The following is a 21,202-nucleotide window of genomic DNA, read 5'->3' on the forward strand; positions in this document are numbered from 1 at the left end:
CAAGTCCCCTGAGTCATCCAGGAGCAAGTCCCATAACGCTCTCATTCATGGTGGTCAAGACAGCCCAGCTCCTCTAGTAAGAAAAAACTCAGAGCCCTGGGCAAGCTGGAATTTCACCAGTGTCTTGGGGTTCTCTTTGTACTGTTGCCACCCATTTATGACAGCAATTCTAAGCCAGGGGCAGTTTTGTCTGGAGACGTTTTTGGTTGTCACATCTGGGAGTGAGTGTGTTGCGGGCATCAGTGGATGGAGGCCAGGGACGCTCCTAAACAAGGAACGGTCCAGCCCCAAATATCAATCCTGCTCAAGCCGACAAACCCTGATTTGTGGCAACTGAGGCTCATTCCCCATGGTGGGTAGAAACTTCCCCTCAAAATAAATTTGCAAAGATCAGAAAGGAGGTCAACAGAATGCAGGCAGCAGCGCGGGCAGACCAGCAGGTACTGGGTGGGATACACGTGTGCCCCTTTCAGAAGGAAGTAGACCATTTGCACCAGAAACCACCATTCCCTAGAAACTCCCTGGGAGCTGCCATAAAAACTCTTATCAGTGGATTCTGCACCAGGAGGAGAAACTGAGTGGTCGATTAGCCACACAAGGTTGGGGGTTCAAGCCCTTTCTAAAGCATTCCCATATCACAAAGGGCCCTCCCACACCTGCTCGGGGACCCCAGCCCACCACCCCATTTTTAGTTACCAGTTCTTAACACCACACGGTGAGCTGTGCGGAGGACGGCGGGCTCCTCCCCAGGGTGGTTTCTGTGTTGACAATGGCCCTGAACCCGCAGGTTTGAGTGGCACCTTTTCCAGAAGCGTCAGAAGCAAGGACTCAGAGCCAGTCAGAGCCAGCTCCCTGAACTCAGAACCTCTACTTCTGTTTGGTTTTCTGGGTTTCTTAGGCAACTTTCTTTCTGCTTAGAAGTAAATGGGAAGAAATCAACGTTTTCAACACAGAACTAGGAGAATCCATTTTTGGAAATAAAGGGAGGAGGCTGTTGATACTTCCACACCAGGGTACATCTTTCTCTTTGCCTCTTCAGAATCCAGGACCCTGACATTGTTGATTTAACCCCTTTGGGTCATACGGGAAGGAAGAGTAGGATTTGGGGAGAGCCTTAGGTCACCCCAGGACTTTCTGCAGCTCAGGGATCTGCCATGCATGTGGGCACACACTCCAAACTTAACGGATACAGACAGTGGGTACAGGTCCGATCATAGTTCACTTTCTAGAAGGGTTGTGCCGAGGGGAGAGCCCCACGTGACATACACACCCCACATGCAAGGCTCTGTAACTTGGGGGGTAAGTTGGGTTTACCATGAATCAACTCCTCCCACATGCTCATCTGCGATGTGGCCTTGATACTGCCCCCATCCAGAGTTGGGGTCTCCCCATCCCCTTCCCTTGGATCTAACTGGGCTCAAGGAAAACTAAAACCTGCTGCGTTCAAGTCAGTTCCGACTCAGCCCCTGTCAGACAGTAGAACTGCCCCTTAGGGTTTCTAAGGTTATAAATCTTTACAGGGAGTCCTGGTGTGGTGCTGTAGGATAAGCAAGGAGCTCTGGTAACGTAGTGGTTATGAATCGGGCTGCGAACCACAAGGTCAGCAGTTCAAAACTACCAGCTGCTCTGTGGGAGAAAGATGAGGCTTTCTGCTCCCGTAAAAAGTTACAGCCTCAGAAACCCTGTTCAGGGTCACTATGGGTCAGAACAGACTCGATGGCACTTAACAACAACAACAACGCTAACCATAAGGTTGGTGCTTTAAACCCACCTGCTGCTCCTTGGAAACCATATGCAGGGTCACTATGAGTCAGAACTGACTCAACAACATTTAATAACAACAAATCTTTACGGAAGCAGACTGCCACATCTTTCTGATAGAGTTTGGCTGATAGGGTCAAACCACAGACCTTTTTGTTAGCAGCCGGGTGCCATAATCACTGTGCTGGTAAGTAACAGAATGTGAGGGAAACAACACTTTGGGACTTCTGAGGTTAGGTGGGAAAAGACGGAGCAGCTCTGCCTGTTCACTGGGACCATCACTTCTGGAATCCTGTGCTGCTAAGTAAGAAATCACAAATCACCATGTGGCCGCCATACTGTGAGGAAGCCCAGGCTACATGGAGAGGTACCAGGGAGCTGCCAGTCAATAGCCCCAGCTGTGCCAAGTGTGACACGCCACAAATTACCACAAAACTTAGCAATGGAGTTCAATCTTTTTCCTTTTTTTTTCTTTTTTAAAGTTCTGCTACTTACATAGTTTGGTGCTATAGGATATGCACTGGACTGCTAACCACAAGGTTGGCGGTTCAAACCAACCAGCTGCTCCTGGAAACCCTGTAGAGTGTTCCTTTGAGTCGAAACCGACTCAACAGCAATGAACAATAGCAAGGTAGCGCCAGGGACTGGGGCTGTGGGGATGAACAAGAGACACAGCCCCCCTGCCCTCATGGAGTGTTCTTCCAGAGCAGGAGACGGGCCCTCACAAACACACACCCTAACACAAGGCTATATAAAGGACTCACAAGTTTTGATGAGCGCTCTGAGGAGAGCAAACCTTGATCCAAGTTAAGTGTCACTGAAGGGTGGCTGTCTTAGACAAGGAGACCACCTCCTCAAGCCCATGCCGCAGTCTGTTCTCCTTGGTAGACGAGGAAACTAAGGCCTAGTGGAGGTGAGAATGCCATCAGTAGCAGAGTCCATGATTCCCATGCCCACACCACCACCCTCTTCTCCGCTGGTAAATAAGGATGAGGGAAGTTGTCTGAGATCGGCATCAGTTTGGCGTGGGCCCAGAAGGCCTAGCCGTAACTGGCAGGCATGTTGTTAAGTCTTTCTGAACATGGGCAGAAGCTAACTAGACTCATTTGTTTGCAAGTCACAGAAAAAACAAATCAGACTGACCTAAGAGGAAAAGGGAATTTTATTCCTGCCCCTAAAGAGCCAAAGTGTATGAAAGTTGACCTAAAAAGAAAAAATAGCTCAAATTGGTGCCTGAAACAATCCAGAAGTAAATCCTCCTTCAGGCCTGGCTGGTTCCAGGTCTCAAATGTTGTCATTAAAACCCGCATTCATTCCATTTTGCAGCACTAACCTCTTCCAAGAGTTAGCATCGTTCTGAACACCACATGAGGTAAGAATGGTACCAGAGTCTAAATCCCTCATGTGCTCCTTGCCAGTTAGAAAGAATAAGGGGCTCCTTCTGGTCAGCTGGGCCAGAGCTTCCGAGTCATGCTGACCAGCACTGAGGTGGGCAGAGTGGACCACTCTGATTCCCTCAGGCCTAAAACCCTTGGTTCAGCCTTGGAGCATTGGCCTAGTTTGAACTGTAAGGGCCAAGGATGGGAGAAGCCTAACTGCAAACTCGGAGCCATTATACAAAACTGAATGAGAGAATGCTGGGTGGCCCAAACTCAAGAAATAAAATTGTTGTTGTTGCTGTGTGCCTTCAACTCAGTTCTAAATCATACTGACCCTGTGGAGAGTTTCCAAGGCTATAAATATTTACCTGAGCACAAAGCTTCCTCTTTCTCCCATGAAGTAGCTGGTGGATTCGAACCACTGGTTTTGCAGTTAGCAGCTCAATATGTAACTCACTATGCTATCAGGGCAACAAATAAAATTAGCCAGCATTTATAGGCACATACTATATACAGCAGGAGTTCTGGTAGCGTAGTGGTTACGAATCGGGCTGCAAACCTCAAGGTCAGCAGTTTGAAACTACCAGCTGCTCCGCGGGAGAAAGATGAGGCTTTCTGCTCCTGTAAAGATTTACAGCCTCAGAAACCCTGTACAGGGTCGCTATGAGTCGGAACCGACTCCACAGCACATAACAACAACAACTACTATATACAGCAGGAGCTCTGGTAGCGTAGTGGTTACGAATCAGGTTGCGAACCTCAAGGTCAGCAGTTTGAAACTACCAGCTGCTCCGCGGGAGAAAGATGAGGGTTTCTGCTCCTGTAAAGATTTACAGCCTCGGAAACCCTGTGCAGGGTCACTATGGGTTGGAACCAACACATAACACATAACAACAGCTATATACAGCTCTGTTCTAAAAGTCTTCCTTTTTATCCCCACAGCATTTTAAGGTCAGGACGAGTACTTTTGCAGCTGAAGTTACTTAGTCCACAAGAATTTATATGCCTAACAGCTAGTAAGTGGGAGAGAGCTGAGATTCAAACTCAGTCTGACGCCTACGACTCACTTTATTGACTTTTCTCCTTCCACTCTGTAAATTGTCAGCTCCGTCAGAGTAGGGATTTTTTTCTTCCCCTGGATTTGTTGTTGTATGTTCACTAATCATTCAGCTGTACTTGGTATGTATGGAGTGCTCACTTACTTGAGTGTGAATTACTAGGTCTCTCAAACACCTACTCCTCATTAACATTCAAAACATTTGGATGCTTGGTTTCCTAGAATTTACAGTACACTGTTTCTAAATTTTCATCTGGGACCCATTTACCTGTGGTTTACCCTAATTTCCACTCTCATTTTCTGATCCTTCTCGTCTTTAGCGGGAGTCTGGCAGCTTTTGATATGTTTGATATGTTTTGGTACGTCGGCTCCTCCTTGAGGTCAGGGAGTTGGGTGGTTTTTGTGTGGAGTTGTTATTTTTGATTGATTGAGCTTCACTGCTGTGTTGTTAAGTGCCATCAAGTTGGTTTCTAACTCATAGTGACCCTGTATAGGATTTCCAAGGTGCAGCCAGTGAGTTTGAACTGCCTACTTTGTGGTTAGCAGTCAGAAAATCTTCCTAATAATTACTCACAAATCATAAAATCCTATCAGCATCATCCCCCACTCCTTTTCACCAGTCCCCTCTGGAAAAGAGGGAAAGCAGTCAGGGGAAATTCTACCTTCCTCTCTTCATTCTGAAACTAAGCACACCCATGAAAGCTTGTAAGCCAGCCACTTCATGCCTTTATGTTGTTAAGTGCCTTCACATGGGTTCTAACTCATAGCTACCCTGTATAGGGTTTCCAGGGAGTGGCTGGTGAGCTTGAACCACTGACCTTGTGGTTCAAACTGACCTTGCAGTCTAGCATATTAACTCGCAGTGCCACACTTTTTAGGCCCACCATTTTTGATAGCCAGTTTCTAAATTGCCTTTCCCTATCAACCCAGAACACTGAAGAGATAAGCATTTTCCTTGATCTGAAGAAATCTTCCTTTCCAGTTGGAATTTTGAGCAAATATCCCCAGGCAATATTTTGTTCTTTTATACAGAAGGTTGCTGTGGGTCAGAGCCAACTCGGCAGCAGCTGACAGTGAGCTGTGTCCCCTGTTCCAAGAACAGGGGCTGGCACAAAGTGGTGTTGTTAAGTGCCATCAAGTCAGTTTCTACTCAGCAACCCTGTGTAGGGTTTCCAAGGCTGTACATCTTTGCAGAAGCATAAAGCCTCATCTTCCTCCAATAGACAGGTTGGTAGGCTCGAACTGTAACCTGTGGTTTGCAGTCTAGTGCTTATCCTACAGAGCACTGCGTTCCCACAGCACATAGTAGGCCCTCAGGTTCTTGTTGCGTGAATAGTTATCCCAACAGCTGGAGTCTTAAGCCCTGAGTTAACTTGCCTGCTTTTTACCCTTCTCTTTATGTCCTGATTTCTGTTCCACATCCTGACCCTTGTCTTGAAACCAGATCCTTCCCACCTCCCTGAGAAGCCCCCTTCTCTTGCCCCCTGTCCTGTTGAGAGCTGGCTCCTTTTCCGACTCCAGCAGAAATTTCAACAACAGGCACACAGAGCCCCCAGATGACGCTGAGCTGAGACAAGGGACTTGAATATACCAGGAGTGCCCACACTTGCTTTGACAGTGCTGGGGAGGGAGAGAAGGCTGAGGAAGTCTGTGGCTATGAAGAGGGGGCGCCACCAGGGGAGTAAGGTTTAACAGATGTGCATGTGTCATCCTCTGTCTAGACAGCTGTTGGCTTTGCAAGGTTCAGGACCACACACCCTGTCCCTCCCACTCTGCCTCTCTCCTCTCCCTCTGCCTGCTGTTTGCTCTGGCTGCTAGAAACACCCTATCCTCACCCCCTTCTTCTAGAGTTCTTCAGAATCTTGCTCCTTTAGGTTTTTCAACCATTGGTTTTATAAGTACTTCTCCAGGCAGCCCTCCCTGACTGGCCCCAGGCCATCCAAGTTTGCCCTTCTTGTACTTTGTTCTGCTTCTTCCTTCTTCCCTTGTCTTCTGCCCATTGGTGCAACACATTTACTCTCAGTCATATGTTTCACTTGCTGGGCTCCAGGTGAGTGCAGGCATTGAGAGAGGGCTCTGGGGTCAGGATGCCTGAGTGCAAATCTCAGCCCCCTCTACTTCCTCTGTAAGTCGGGGACCCAGCAGGAAACTGGTGGTACCTCCATCTGGGAGTTGGATCAAGCAACTCTTTAACATAGGGACTCTTTACAACAGGGTGCAGATCCTTAAGTCTGGTGGTGGCAGTAGGGAGCCGGTTATAGAAGCTACACATGGGAGCTGTGGCCTTCAGTGAAGCAATAGAGGTGGTGGCCAAGTCACAGCCACCTGGGAGGGGAGGGCACAGAGAATGAATACTCCAGTCTCTATCTCTCCTCCCACCCCATCCGCCCATCCTCTGGGCCAATCCCTGCTAGCCTTGGGAACCCCAACAGGGGAGTGTTCAGGGTCCACTTATGCAAGTTACAGAACTTCTCCATTCTCCTCTTTCTCATCTGTGAGTGGAGTAACTCAACCCCTAAGGTAAATCAGGAAAACCAGGTAGAACTCTGCAGAGCCAATGGTCTGTACCCAGTGCATTTGAGTTATTTATTATCCATTATCACCTTTGAGAATTTCACTACAGGCATCCTCTGGAGATATTGCATACTCTGTTCTAGACCACGGGAATAGAATGAGGGAGCCCCACCCCATATACACTGTCGTCAATTAAGTTTGCAATTGTTGCTAAATGCCATCAAGTTGGTTCCGGCTCATAGTGACCCTGTATAGGGTTTACAAGGAATGGCTGGTATGTTTAAATTGCCAACCTTTTGGCTCAAACTGATCTTGCAGTCCAGTGTGTATCCAACAGCGCCACACCAGGAGTATAGTGCAATTTTTTGTTGTTATTAAGTGTTGTCAAGTCAGTTTCAACTCATAGCGACCCAGTATAAGGTACCCAAGGACCAGCAGGTGGGTTTGAACTGCCAATCTTGCTGTCCAAGCCCACCTTTTAGTATAGTGCATTATGAAAATAGTTGGAAATATTGTGGAAATGACTAAAATGTGACACGGAGACACAAAGTGAGTAAGTCCTTTTGGGAGACTGCCTCCGATAGACTTGCTCGATACAGGATTACCCCAACCTTCAGTTTGTAAAAACGCAGCATCTGGGAAGCACAATAGAGCCGAATGCAATTTAACAGCCTGTCGTTTGAACTGCAAGGTTGGCAGTTCAAGCTCACCAGCTGCTCCTCGGAAACCCTATACAGGGCCGCTATGGGTCGGAACTGACTCAGCGGCACTTAACAACAACAGCAACAACCATGCCAATCTGGTGAAGGCGCTCTGGTAGCTCGAAACTTTAAGGTCAGCGTTTCGAAACTACCAGCTGTTCCATGGGAGACTTTCTGCTCCCGTAAAGATTTACAGCCTCGGAAACCCTGTACAGGGTCGCTATGAGTCGGAACCGACTCCACGGCACATAACCACCACCACCACCATGCCGATCTGGGCGCTTAACCTGGGAAGTCTTAAGCAGGAATCTGTAAGGGGCAGCTTGATTCAACCCTGAGTCACCAGCATCCTCCCTGGGCGCCAACTGGTGGCTGTTAGCCTTTCACGGCATCCCAGCACCCAGAACTGTGAGTCTTTTTACCCTTAGCCTAGTCTCTCTGGGTTCCCACTCTCTAAGTGGCCATACCTGGGTCATATGGCTATCTTGAACCAATCACTGGGGCTAGAAGGATAGAGTATGCTGATTGGCTTCACCTGGGTCCTATGCTCCACCTGCTTTCGAGTTCACTTAAGGGATGAAGAGTGTCCTCTATGGGTCCTGTTACTTGAAAGAGGGAGAACACTGTACTCATTTAATGTTTTGAGTGCCTGCTAGGTCTCAAGTACTGTCTTAGGTGTTGGGGATACACATGTAGTATTTCAGGGTTCTCCAGAAAACAGGAACTGTAGGAGACATGCATATATATGGGCATATAGAGAGAGACAGAAATGAAGAGAGAAAAGTGTACGTGGTTGTAAGGATTTGACTTGTGTGGCTGTTGGAGCTGACGAGTCCAGATCCTGTAGGGCAGGCTGGAAATCCCAGCTGGAACTGATATGAAGGACTGGAAGCAGACTTTTTCCTTCACTGGGAAGCCTCCGTTTTTGCTCGTAAGGCCTTCATTTTCACATGATTGGAGGAAATCAAGCCACCTTCTCAAAAATGAACTTCTTTTACTTGAAATCACCCACCTGGAGATATTAACCACATCTAGAAAACCCCCTTCACAGCAGCACCTAGATTAGCATTTGTTTAAATAGCTGGGTCCAATGGCCTAGCCAAGTTGACACAAAAAAATAACCAGACGTGAACCATGCTGACAAAACCCAGTGCCCCCAGGGAACTGCCATCCTGGTGGAGAAGACTTGTGAAGAAATCAATAGGTCAAATATGTCGTTCAGGGGTGGTGAGGGTGAAAGTTCAAGTTGTAACCTGTGAAGGTGAAACGAGCAAAACTCTGGAGGTGAGGGAGGGGCCATGAAGATAATCGGGATGAAGAGCACTCCAGCCAGAGGGGGTGTTCGTTGATTTTACTAGATAAAAGCCCCGAGCCCACTGTGAAGTCAGTTCTTCTCATGGTGCGCCGTGCAGAGTAGGCCTGCAGGGTGACGGCGGAATGAGTAGATTTGGAGTCAGGAAAGGCTAGAGGTTGCAGCACCAACTCATGAACCATGGAGGAAGTGCAAAGGCCCTGGGATGGGGCCCTGCCCAGCATGTTTGAGGAGCAGTGAGGGGCCAGTGTAGCTGGAGCCAAGTGGACAAGGGAGAGAGTGGAAGGCGACAAAATCCAAGAGGTCCTAGAGCAGATTGTGTAGGATCTTTAGAGCGTGTTGGGGTTTGAGTCTGCATGCATTGAGATCCTTCAGAGCGTTTTTGGTGGAGGAAAACAGGGTCCCTTTGGCTGGTTGAAGGGCTGTCGGGGTGTTAGCAGGAAGACCTGCTTTAGGACTTAACCTGCTCTTCTACCCCAGGGAGGATTATCCTACCATCCAACTCACATAGTTGTGAATTGCTGTCAAGTCGATTCTGACCCATAGTGACCCTGTATTGGGTTTCTGAGGAGCAGCTGGTGAGCTTGAACCGCCGACCTTGCAGTTCAAATGACTTTGCAGTCTGGCGCATTAACCCACAGCACCACACCAGGACTCACATAGTAGGACCCTAATAAGTAGATATTTGTAAAATCAGTGAAGACATAGGTGGTTGGAGTCTCTGGTTCCAGCATCTGAGGGACCATCCCCAACCTCCACCACAGTTTCCTTTCTTCACGGCTCTCAGAAGGGTTTCTACTTCTGACTGGCCCCGTGTTTGGTCTCTGGTCACTTCTTCCTCTTGCCAAACTTATCTCCACGCCCTCATTGAGATTGGAGGCTCCTCTGAGGAGAACAGGAGAGCATCTCAGGGCCTTTCCGTGAGTCCTCCTGTCTCCACCCAGGGTCTTGATACAAGATGGCGGCGTATGCTTGTAGAGTTGGCCTCAAAGTCTTTGGCAGCCAGGCCTGGCTGGGGCCCTGGGCTTCACAATCTATGAGCTGACGCAGGGTGAAGCTACAGTGGGCTGATGGGAATGAGGCGGGGCCACGGGATGCATGAGGGGGGCCGCCATCTGGACAGAATGTCAGGCCTGCTCATGCTGTGCAAATTCACCAGTTACTCTCAGCTTCTTCTGTTTTGAGACTTTCACCAAGAAGGAAAAAAAAATGGAGACCAAATCTCTTGTGTCATTTCTAATTGATTTCTTCGGCATAGGCGAGAGATTGGCACAACGCCAAGAGGAGTCAGAGCTAGAGCTGGGGGAATTCATCAAACATCGACCCACTGATGACTTGGTCTGATGAAATAATTAGCTCCTGTTAGTCTTCAGCCTCTGGTCGTGGAGCTTTGACTTCAATCCAAGGAAAGTAAATCGTGCTGGCACATCATTGCTACCCAGGAGCAGGGGACATAAGAAGACCAAGAGCTGACCATGAGCCTCCAGCACCATCCCCCACCTGACCCAGAGCTCCCAGTACAGGCTGCAGCTCCCTGGTTCCTGCACTTTGGAGTCACAGACCCAGAACCAAAGAGGCCCTCAGAGAACACCTGGCCAGATGTTCCATTTGAAAAATGGGAAACTACTGGGGACTCAGAAACTTGCTTAGAGATATGCTTTCAAGAAGTTTGGTTGAAGCCAGACTGGTTTTGAAACCTGGCTTTGCCATTTATGTAGCCATGAGCAGGTGCCTCTCTGTGCCTGCACTTCCCCATCTGTAAAATGGGTATAGCTATCAATAGATGTATGAAAGAATTAAATGAGTTGCTACTTGTCAATAGTTAGAGCAGAGAGTTGCTGTTTGTAGGATGTCCCTTGGAAACTAATTATTCTTTTTGTTTGGTATCTGTGAATCTTTGGAACATGAATGTGCATTTTAGTTTGTTTGTACATCCACAGTTTACAGAGCAGTATATTATAGAGTGTTTCCAGGTGGGATATGGACCTAGAGAAACAACATGGTTTGAGGACCACCCCACAATTTGGGGTTATTTGGGGACCAACTGGGTAGCTAGATGTTACACTGTACAACCCTCTCACAGCCTCCTGTTACTTCCAGCACAAAGTCTGTGGATGGTGCTAATGTGATTGAACTCCTTTCAACACCTGTTAATCTCCCTTAAAGAGCCAGAGCCAGAGAATGAGACTGTGTGGGGCTTGGGCTTAGAGCCTTAAATGCAAAGCAGACTTAGAATTCAGTAACACTGTTTGGGCTTTCCTTGACTTTCTTTTTCTGGGTAGCTATTTATGGCAAGGGATGCTGATTTTCCACTTATTCTTGGAGAGAAAGTTTTCATAGAATTTCAAAAAACATGTATTTGTGTTTTTATTTCAAAATGAGGCCACTTAAACACATTAGGCAAATAATAGCTGGAGGGTTGTGCAGAGACTGCAAGAGCCGGGGCTGTGGTGCTTGACTGGAAAACACTGAGAAACATGAGCTTAGTGACCAGAGGCCGGGGCCAAGCAGTCAGGCAGTACAGAGTTCAGATCCTATCTCTGCTGCTTTCTCAGTATGCGTTCTGAGGACAGTGATTCAGCCTCATTGTTCTCAGCTGTGCCTTGGGGATAATAGCAGATGAGCGATGATCCCTCATAGGGTTGTGAGGGTTGAAATAGATTCTACAGAGTGCTTAGCACAGGACATAGAAGCAAAGATCTAATAATAATACATTATGCATTCTGTTTTCTCATTAATATTATGTGTGAGCCCTCTGTATATTAACTCAATTTATCTTTAACATCCATTTTATAGATGAGGAAACTGAGGCACCAAGGGGTTAAATAACTTGCCCAAGGACACTAAGCAAATACACCTGTTCCTCCCTTATCAACTATCGTGTTAGCCTACGTTTCACATTTACAACTCTAGTAAAAAATCTGTCGGATTATAGTGTGCATTAACACCAGACATCCGGCAGTGACAAGTACCAAGGTATGAGGCAGGAGTGCTGCTGGCTGTGATGGTGATGGTGATGGCTAGGCTGAGCCAGGATTCTCTGGTTTGGCAGTTACATACTGATGTAATTTTGTGATCTGATGTGCTCATCCTCTGTTTTCACAGAGGAACGTGGGTTTTGGAACCTAACCATGTTGACAAGTGAGGAGCAGGTCTAACTCCAGACTGCATGCTCTTAGCCATCATATAACGTGGCACTGAACACATGCCCAATACACTGTTGCCGTGGCAACGGTAACTGTCATAGGATGTGTTTTTGAGGCCAAGGAGGTTGAGAAGGAAGCAGTGTTTACCCTCCAGTCCCGAGAAGCTCAGAGTCTTAGACCTTAGGTCTGCCCCCAACTCCGCTGATACTGTAATTCTCAATTTGTCTCTGTGTCTGGTCCAAGGCTCCCTGCTCCCAGTCTCCTCAGGGGGCAGGTAAGGAGACTACAGGAGAGATGCCTTATGCTAGCCAGTCAGGTGACAAATACCGTGGAGTCAGCCAGCATGCACATAGCATGCCGGAAGAGCCATTGAAGCTCTGTGTGCAGAGTGGGTGGGACTGAGGGATGGTGTGGTGGTACTAAGTGCCATTGAGTCGGTTCCAACTCGTAGAGACCCTGCCTAGGGTTTCCGAGCAGCAGCCGGTGGATTTGAGCCACAACCTTGTGATTGGTGCTTATCCTACGATGCTACACCAGGACTCCAAGGGATGATGTAGCCCCCAGGAACTAGTGACAGAGAGGAGCCGTTACCCTCCCCCCCCCCCCATGACAGCTGGAGCTGTACCATAGAAGGAGGAAGGCACTGGGGAGCTACTGCAGCTTAGGGAGGGAGTGGAGGTGGATGGCTCTGCTGATTCCCCACCTCCTTCTGCCCTGCATTCTCCCCACTGGGAGCCAGAGAGAGGGGCAATGTAATCTTTACAGTTGGCCTCCTGCCCCTAAGCAGCTGGGTACTGGACCAGAGAGCAAGCAGAGCGGCACCCCAGGACCCTCCAGTGTCTTTCCAACCCCAGAACTGCCCAGAGAGCTCAGAGCTCAGCCCAGGGTCGTTCACATTTGTGACCCACAGAGCATGACTGGGGAGGGAGTTATCAGTGAGGGAGGTCACATCGACCCAGATTATGACGTGACCCTGCCAAGCCAAGCAGCCTTCATTCAGCAGAATGAGAAAGGAGCTAACAAACCAGCATCCTTTAATTCAGAAAGTATTTATTGAGCTCCACTGTGTGCCAGGCATAGTACCAGACCCTCAGGGAGCTGACCCTCCAGTGAGGGAGACTGGTGGTAAGTAACACAGCTGCAAGCTGCAGTAGGGATCTCGATAGAACTAGAACTGGATATAAAAAAAGAGAATGCCTGAAGTGGGAGGTGGTCAGGGCAGGCTTTTGTGAGGAGGTGACTGAGCCAATCTAAGGAAGGGCAGTGCATAGGTCCTGGGGTGGAAACATACTTGTCTGAGCACCAGAAAGAAGGGAGTGGAATTGGAGAACGTTGAGAGAAAGAGGATGGAGTAGATGAAATAAAGAGATGGGCAGGGAATTTGCATTTGGTTCTTGGAGGCAGGGTTTAGAGTAAGACCAAGAGCACATTCCTGGTCTCCCCCGGTTCCTGTGCTGGGGAGGAATGAAGGAAGGGGAAGTGGGGAGCCCGCCCCACCCCTGAAGGTCTTGGAGAGTTCTCAACCCCTGGGATTTTGTGGTGGCTGCCGGGGTGCCCTCATGGACAGCAGCGCAGACTCCTTCAAGGTCACAGGAATAGTGACTATGAAGGACTTGGTTTCCTCCCAACATGTCTGTCTTTCTCTCATCTTAAATAAATGAGTCCAAAAGTCTATTCCTGTACAGAACTTGAAGGCTCATTTACTCAAGAAGCAGAAAAATGACCAGAGAGCAAATAACAGGGACACCAGAGGATGCTCACACTTGCCTCTCACTGCCCTGATCTCACCTGGGCTCTGGGCAATGGCTGTAGTTCTGGTATCTAGACCTTGGAGACCCAAATTCTCTTGTCTTCTGTCTGTTTTGCAACTTAGAACGAGCATGAATAACTTGTATCCAGCTAGGGAGTCCATTGACAGGGGCTTCCACACCATCCCCAGTGACTTGAGTCCTCATAGAGGTAGGATGTGCTCCCACTTTACTAATGAGGTGAGGTTCCTTACTGGTTCATTCATGGGGAAACATGGAGCCCATGAGTGCTGAATGGGATTGGAACATGAGAGTCATCCAGCCCAAAGTAGGTGCTTTTTTCCTGCCTTTCCCCATGGTCCCCCAAATACCTGATTGACTGAGAACCTACTTAAGAGCTGGGACTCTCCCACCCACCTCTGTCCCCCCACAGTGCCAGCAGATAAGAGAGGAACAGATCTTTATTCCCTTGGAGCAACAAAGGAAGAAGAGTCAAGATGAGAAGGAAGAATGGAGCGTGTGGCTAATTGCCTCCATGAGCAACTGTCTCTGTCACCAGAAGAGCAAGATGGTTCCTAGCTACTGTTACCAAACATTTTGATCAAAGGTTCTAAGATTTCTGATCAAAAGGGGCGGGGGGGTAGGAATCTGTTTAGGCAGAGCTGATGAAATGTAATGCGGATAGGTCTCTTGTGATACAATAGTGAATAATTGTTATCAGGACTCATTGTGAGGGTTGGAAATGTAAAGGTAGACGTTTTGTAGCAAGGAGGGGAGTGATTAACTTTTCAGTCTAGGAGCGGAGGTCCATGGGACCATGAAGGGAGACGAGCAGAGAACGGGACCCTACCCAGAGAAGCAGTGATGCCTGAGATGGAGGCAGAGACGATGACGTGGAGCGATGGAGCAGCTGGGGACTTTAGATCCAGAGAGGGAGAGCGACTGTGTGCTGACAACCAGGGGGACAGGCTTGTAGTGTATACCCTTTGGTTAACTGATGATACATGGAGGGGATTGTAACCATGGCAATGAAACAATATACGATAGGATGAATGTAAAACTAATGTTCTCCCATGTATGCTATCACATAATTCACAATAAAATTATTAAAAGGGGGGGCAGATTTCAGAACAGAATTTCAAATTTGCCTAGACTCTAGATTTTCTGGAGCCACTGGGGGCTGGATGAACCCCTGAAGCTATTACCCTGAGATTCTCTTTAATACTTAAACCAAAAATATCTCTTGAAGGCTTCTTAAAACTAAACAGTACTTTAGCTTAACTAATAGAAAAAGGTCTGCCTTAAGCATTACATTCTTTAAAGAACTATCTATATAGGATCAAAGTGGCAATAGCAACTAAAAAGATTAGTTAGGAAGTAAGTTTATGTTAATGAGGAAAAAACACCAGAAAAGAGGGCTGAAAATGGCTGCCCAGTGTAATTAACATCACCAAATTGTATGTGTAGAAACTGTTGAGCTGGTGTATGTTTTACGAAGCATGTAAATTCTTAACAACCACGACAAAATAAAGGGGACCAACAAAATTTGTACCCTCAGATTGGGCTAATGCATTTCCTTTCTCTGGAGAGGATTTGTCTGTTGAGAGTTTTAAAGACTTGGGACACAGGCTGCCCCCCAACACATCCAGGACATCGCTGGGCCCCAGGGAGAAATCCTGTCTGTTGAAGTGGGCTCAGGAGGCATTTTTACCTGCCTGTTGCCTGGGAAATTGCAAATCCTTTTCTTCTAACCTTCGCCGAATTCCGTTTTTGCAGTGTTGTAGCTTCAGCTCTTCAAAGCAAATCTTATTGTTCGAGCCAGAAAACATTGTGCAGATCGTTATGTGGGTTCTGGCAGCAGGGCAGCTTGTACATAAATATTGACCTGCTTCTTTTCCTCCTACTTTAGATTCGTGAGTAAAGAGGGAAGTAAGAAAAGAAAGAAACCTACATCGTGCAACTTCAGACTCCCGCACCCTGGAAGCAGCACCGGATCTGCAAACAATGGTGCGCCCCAGCCTCCTGGTTTGCTTGCTCTCCACAGCGCTGTTCTCTCTGCTGGGTGGAAGCTCTGCGTTCCTGTCCCACCATCGCCTGAAAGGCAGGTTTCAGAGGGACCGCAGGAACATCCGCCCCAACATCATCCTGGTGCTGACGGATGACCAGGATGTGGAGCTTGGTAAGCGTCCCCAGAGGGAGGGCACCAAGGAACCAACCGTGGGTCCTTCCTTCAGTGCAGGTGCACATACGCATAAGGTCTCCATGCTGGGTATGGGGCTCCTGATGCAAGGTGGTGGTATAGATGTGAAGAGTTCAATGCTAAGTGGATTAAACTGACAACCCGGACTGACCTTCACATATGGATTCACATCTGGGTCCTCAAGTGTAGGGGTGCACAATCATTCCTGGATTTTCTGTCAAAGTCTTCTGGAGGGGAAAAATGGCTAAGGGGCAGTTCATTTATTTAAAAATTCCTAGTGCAGAGTTGTTGCGGGATTTCTCCAAAGCCATATGGAGAAGAGATATTAAGACCAATTGAGTTCTTCAACAAATTTCTGTGAAGTACCTACTGTGTGCAGCCAGTGTTTCAGGGCACCTGGAAGAGCAGCAGTCATGAGTAAGACCAGCAATCCCTGCTCTCATGGAGTGGTAGTAACTAGCTAAGACAACATCAGGAAGGACAGATGCTAGGATGGCAATGAAGAGGCAGCAGTAGTGGTTGTGGCCTGGGCTACTCGACAGTGGTCATCAGGGAGGACTACTCAGAGGTGGTGATATTGCAGCTGACACTGAACAAAACAAGGAGCCAACCCTTATGTGTGTTCATGTGGAGGGTGGGGGTGGAGGGGGTGGAATTGTTTCCGGTGGGCTCAGCCTTCCTGAGGCACCAGGGGCAGGAGAACAGGCATGGTAGGAAGCTGTCACTGTTGCTAGTGACCCAGCTCAGTTGGCATAGGTGGTGCCAGCAGGAGGCTAAGCTCAACCATCCCTCCTTCTGAGGTTTCTCCCTGCGCAGCACTGTGGGCTCCAGGTAGACCAGGTAGGGACAGGGTCCTTGCCAAGGTGTATTCATTCATATGGATGATGGGCAAGGTGGGGATTTGCATGGTCACTGCATCCAGGAATTTCTCCAGCCCACAGTCCCTTTACTTCCCAACAGACCCCAGTTCCCCAGCCTCATCCTTGGCTGACTGTGTAAACCGCCCTCCAAATAACCCATGGGTTCCTTCTTCTTGAACTAAATTTCTTTCTATGCTTGAGGAGAGCCGCCATAAACGAGGCCACCTAGTGGGGGCGCTCCAGAGCCCAGTTCACCCGGACTTTTAGCTGTCAGTCAAACTACACTTGTGTCCAGCTCACTCCTGGGATCTGTCTCAGTGAAAACCTCCTTTCTCTTGTCTCTTTTCCCCTTTGTATATGGTTCCATTCTCTTCATTAAACCCTATTCCAGCACTGTCCTATGCAAGCCACAGATTGGAGTGGCATCTGTCATTTTAAATCTTCTAGTAATTTTTTTTTTTTAAATAATCAAACTTGTGAACCGCCAACCTTGTATCAAACCAACCTTGTAGTCCATTAACCTGCAGCGCCACACCAGGACTCCATATACAATATACAGCGTATCTGAAATTGTATCATCTCTAAATGTAATCAAGACATAATATCATTCATGAGCTAGTTGACCTTCTTTATACTAAGTCTTTGAAATCTGGCATGGATGTTAGGCCTACAGCGCATCTCAGTGGAGACTAGCCACCTTTCGAGTGCCCAGTACCAACATGTGACTTGTGGTTACCGTACTGGACAGCCCACAGCCTAATGCATTTTCCTTCGCCTACACATTAGCTCTGGTAGCGTAGTGGTTACGAATTGGGCTGCGAACCGCAAGGTCAGCAATTCGAAGCTACCAGCTGCTCCGCGGGAGAAAGATGAGGTTTTCTGCTCCCGTAAAGATTTATAGCCTCGGAAACCCTGTTCAGGGTCACTATGGGTCGGAACCGACTCGATGGCAATAAACAACAACAACAACACATTAGTTTTACCTCCTCATCAGGGTGGTAGTGTGTCATGATAATCTAGGGAAAAGTGTTCCAGGCAGCAGGACCAGTATATGCGAAGCCCTGAGGCAGGAACAAGAAGGCAGTTGTAGCTGGAGTGCAGTGAGCCTGAAGTTCTTGCCAGTGTGGTAAGGACTGCCAACCCTTGGCCAGGTGAGGGGTGGGCCTTTAGCGTCTGCTCACTATCACAGGACAACCAAGTTTGGAATGTTCTTGGTAGCAACAAAGTGAAAGGTCTTCTGGGTAAACTTTTTCAGCCAAATGTAAGATGGCAGTCAAGTTCCAGCTACATGTCTACACCCTTTTTGGATCCAATATGAAAAACATGAATCACTCTTTTAGCTGCCAAGAAAAGATGATTTATATAAAACCAAGTGGTTCCTTGTAATGATTTGTATTAATGATCATGAGAATAGATTTTTTTTTTTTTTTCCTCCTCTGGGAGCTTATCAGTGCAAAAAGAATTTGCAGCCAGGAAGCAATCAGAGCCCTGAGCTTTTATTGACAGTTTGACACATAGTCTACCTGCCTCCCAGCAGCACTGAGGTTTGATAACCAAAGGGACTTTACACACCATCGGGCCTTGGAATGTGAGTTTGGTGTCTAAGGGGAATTTTGCCGAGAAGACTTGCAGGCAGCAGCTGAACCCCTGAGTCTCGCCCCATGTGGCCCCTCAAACTGTCTAGGTCGTGGTGGGGTCTGGGAATTTGAGATGCCCTGGGCGTTCGCTCATTTATTCTGCAATGTTTATTAAGCATCTGCTCTGTGTAGCTTCCTGTGTTCGGCGCTGGTGAACTGGGGAGGAATTGTTCCAGGAGGAGAGAACTGGAAAGGCAGAGATGTGGGACTGGAAATGAACGTGGCGCGTTGGAGTAGAATGTGCCAGGCAGCTGGAGTGAGAGGAATCAGGGCTGGAGTGACGAGGTGTTGACGTGGGGAGGTGACTGGGGCTCGGTCACAGGGGCCTTCTGGACAGTGGTTATGAGTTTTGCTCTTAGTAAAGTGGGCATGAGTTAGGGCCCTTATGTCAGAGGGGACATGTCTGAATCAGGTTCCAACAGGCTCCTTGTGGCTCTGAAACTGCAGTTAGATTGCAGAGGGCAAAGACAAGAGGCAGGAAACCCATTAGGAAGCCACTGAAATAATTGGTTGGACCACGGTGGATGCTGGGACCAGGGTGGAAACAATGAGGCAGGTGAGATGTGGTTATTCCACTGGGAATATGTTGGTAACTGAATTGATGGATAGATTAGATGTCCACACGCAAACAAATCTACGTCCACTGAGATGATCGAGACTCATAGTGACCCTACAGGACGGGGTAAAATTGCCCCATAGCACTTTCAAGGCTGCGAATCTTTATAGACCCCTCATCTTTCCCCCAATGAGCATCTGGTAGGTTGGGCACTTAGCAGCCCAACACTTAACTCACTACAGTTGGATGTAGAGTTAAAGAAAAAAGAATCCAGGACAACTCAAGTTTCTGAGCAGAGAAGACAGGGAAGAAATTTAATACTATCCCTTAGGGGTGAGACACTCCAGTGGCAACCTGAACCCAGTAAGCTGCATGCTGAACTCCAGCTGTAGTCTTGCATCTGTGACTCTCAAATAAAACCAACACAAGATGCAAATATAAAAGGAAAAAGCCATGATTATGCTGAGGAATACAGAAAAGAAGAGCAAAGAACACCATTTCCTACTTAACAGACCTAGTTCATTCTCCCCATTTTACAGATGCACAGAGAACTTGTCACTTGTCCACGGTTGCACGGCTAGACTGTGATCAAACAAGACTGAAACCCATTGCCCACATTCTTAACCACTGTTCTACTGAACCAGCCTGCTGGGGTGGACACTGCATTATTTCCAGCTTGATGTGTGTGTGAGAGAAAGAAAGTTTTCACAAATAATGCTGCTGGGAATGTCTTTGCCCACACACCTTTGCATACACCAGTGAGTGTTTCTAAAGATAACTTCCAGGAAGTGGCTGTCATGGGTTTAGACCTCCTCATGTGGTGTCTGCCCGGTCTCACCCAGCACTCAGCTCCATAGATCTGTGCCTAAAAGCCTCCCTTCCTGCAAATGAGCCCTTACTTCCTCCAGCGGTTGAACTGGCTTTCAGAGGACAGGCTGGGCTCCTTTAAGGGACTGCTGGTGGCACCATGGTTAAAGCACACTGCTGCCAATGGAAAGGTTAGCAGTTGGAACCCACTAGATGAGGCAATCTGCTTTCAACAAGATCTGCAGCCTTGGGAACTGTATGGGGCTGTTCCCCTCTGTCTTCCAGGGTGGTTATGAGATGGAATTGGCATGACAGCAGGGGATTTGGTTTGGGTGTTCCTTTTAGGAGATGAGGGACAGAGAGGTGAGTGGTAGAGGATGGGCTTTTTATAAACCACGAGACAGACCCAGATCAATAATACATGCTCCAAAAAAGTCTAACACATTAGCTTACAGTCTGCTACAACTGGCACACCGAGGGTGGTCCTAAAAAATTTATCATCTGCTATTTTCTGCTCATCCGTGCGGCAATTATGACAGCTCTCTGGGCTGGAGATTTCTGGACGTCTTTCCGCTACCAGGCCAGGAGAACAGCCATCGTCTGTCCTCATTAGTGTCTGCTTCGGAGGACTCAGGCCAGACATAGTGAAGACTGGCTCCATCCTCTTTCCTAATCGTGAGGGTGGGAGAAGGGCTGGATCAAGTCTGTTCATTTTTCCTATCCCTACTTGCATTTGGAAGGAGCTCTGGTAGCATAGTGGTTACAAGTCAGGCTGCTAACTGCATGGTCAGCAGTTCAAAACTACCAGCCGCTCCAAGATGAGACTTTCTGCATCCATGAAGATTTACAGCCTCGGAAACCCTAAACAGGTTCGCTATGAGCTGGAATCGACTCCACGGCACACCATACCACCACTTACATTTGGGAGTCCCTGGGTGCCACTGTTGGTTAAATGCTCAAGTATTAGCCAAAGATTGGTGGTTTGAATCTCCCCAGCAGTGCCCAGGAAAGCAGGTCACTGCCTTAAAAACTCCCTGGAGTTCTAGCTTGCACTTGGGGCGTAGCCAGGAGTCAATCTGAGAGGCGCTGAAAGTCCTGGTGTGGGGCTATGGGTTATTGCACTGGACTGCAGTGGGTTTGAACCACAAGGTCGGAGGTTCAAGCTCACCAGTCACTCCTTGGAAACACTATACAGGATCGCTATGGGCTAGGACCAACTCAAAGGCACTTCACAACAACAATAAAGGTAAAGTAGCACCTAATATGTTGAAAGAAGTGCATCCAGAGTGCTCCGTGGAGGCTAGGGTGGCCAAACTTTGTCTCTCATACTTCAGACATATTGTCAGAAGGGACCAGTTGCTGGAGAAGGATATTATGTTTGGTAGGGTGGAGGGTCAGAGAAAATGAAGAAGACCCCCAGCGAGATGGATTGGCAAAGTGGCAGCATCAATGGGTTCAAGTGTGGCAACAATTGTGAGGTTGGCCCAGGACCAGGCAGTGTTTCATTCTGTTGTGCATAGGGTC

General features: G+C 48.0%; 1 protein-coding gene across 2 annotated transcripts in view; it reads left to right on the top strand.

The window, feature by feature from the left end:
• The first annotated feature begins 15,527 nt into the window (after nucleotides 1-15,527).
• SULF2 (sulfatase 2) overlaps nucleotides 15,528-21,202 on the top strand; it is a 116,125-nt gene continuing 110,450 nt past the window's right edge. For both annotated transcript variants that reach the window (XM_006839202.1, XM_006839203.1), the window contains exon 1: nucleotides 15,528-15,797. In XM_006839202.1, coding sequence (XP_006839265.1) covers nucleotides 15,623-15,797 — 175 coding nt within the window. In that variant the 5' untranslated portion in view covers nucleotides 15,528-15,622. The remainder of the gene's footprint in view (nucleotides 15,798-21,202) is intronic.

The sequence above is a fragment of the Chrysochloris asiatica genome, unplaced genomic scaffold (assembly GCF_000296735.1).
Source record: "Chrysochloris asiatica unplaced genomic scaffold, ChrAsi1.0 scaffold00023, whole genome shotgun sequence".
NCBI lineage: Eukaryota > Metazoa > Chordata > Mammalia > Afrosoricida > Chrysochloridae > Chrysochloris > Chrysochloris asiatica.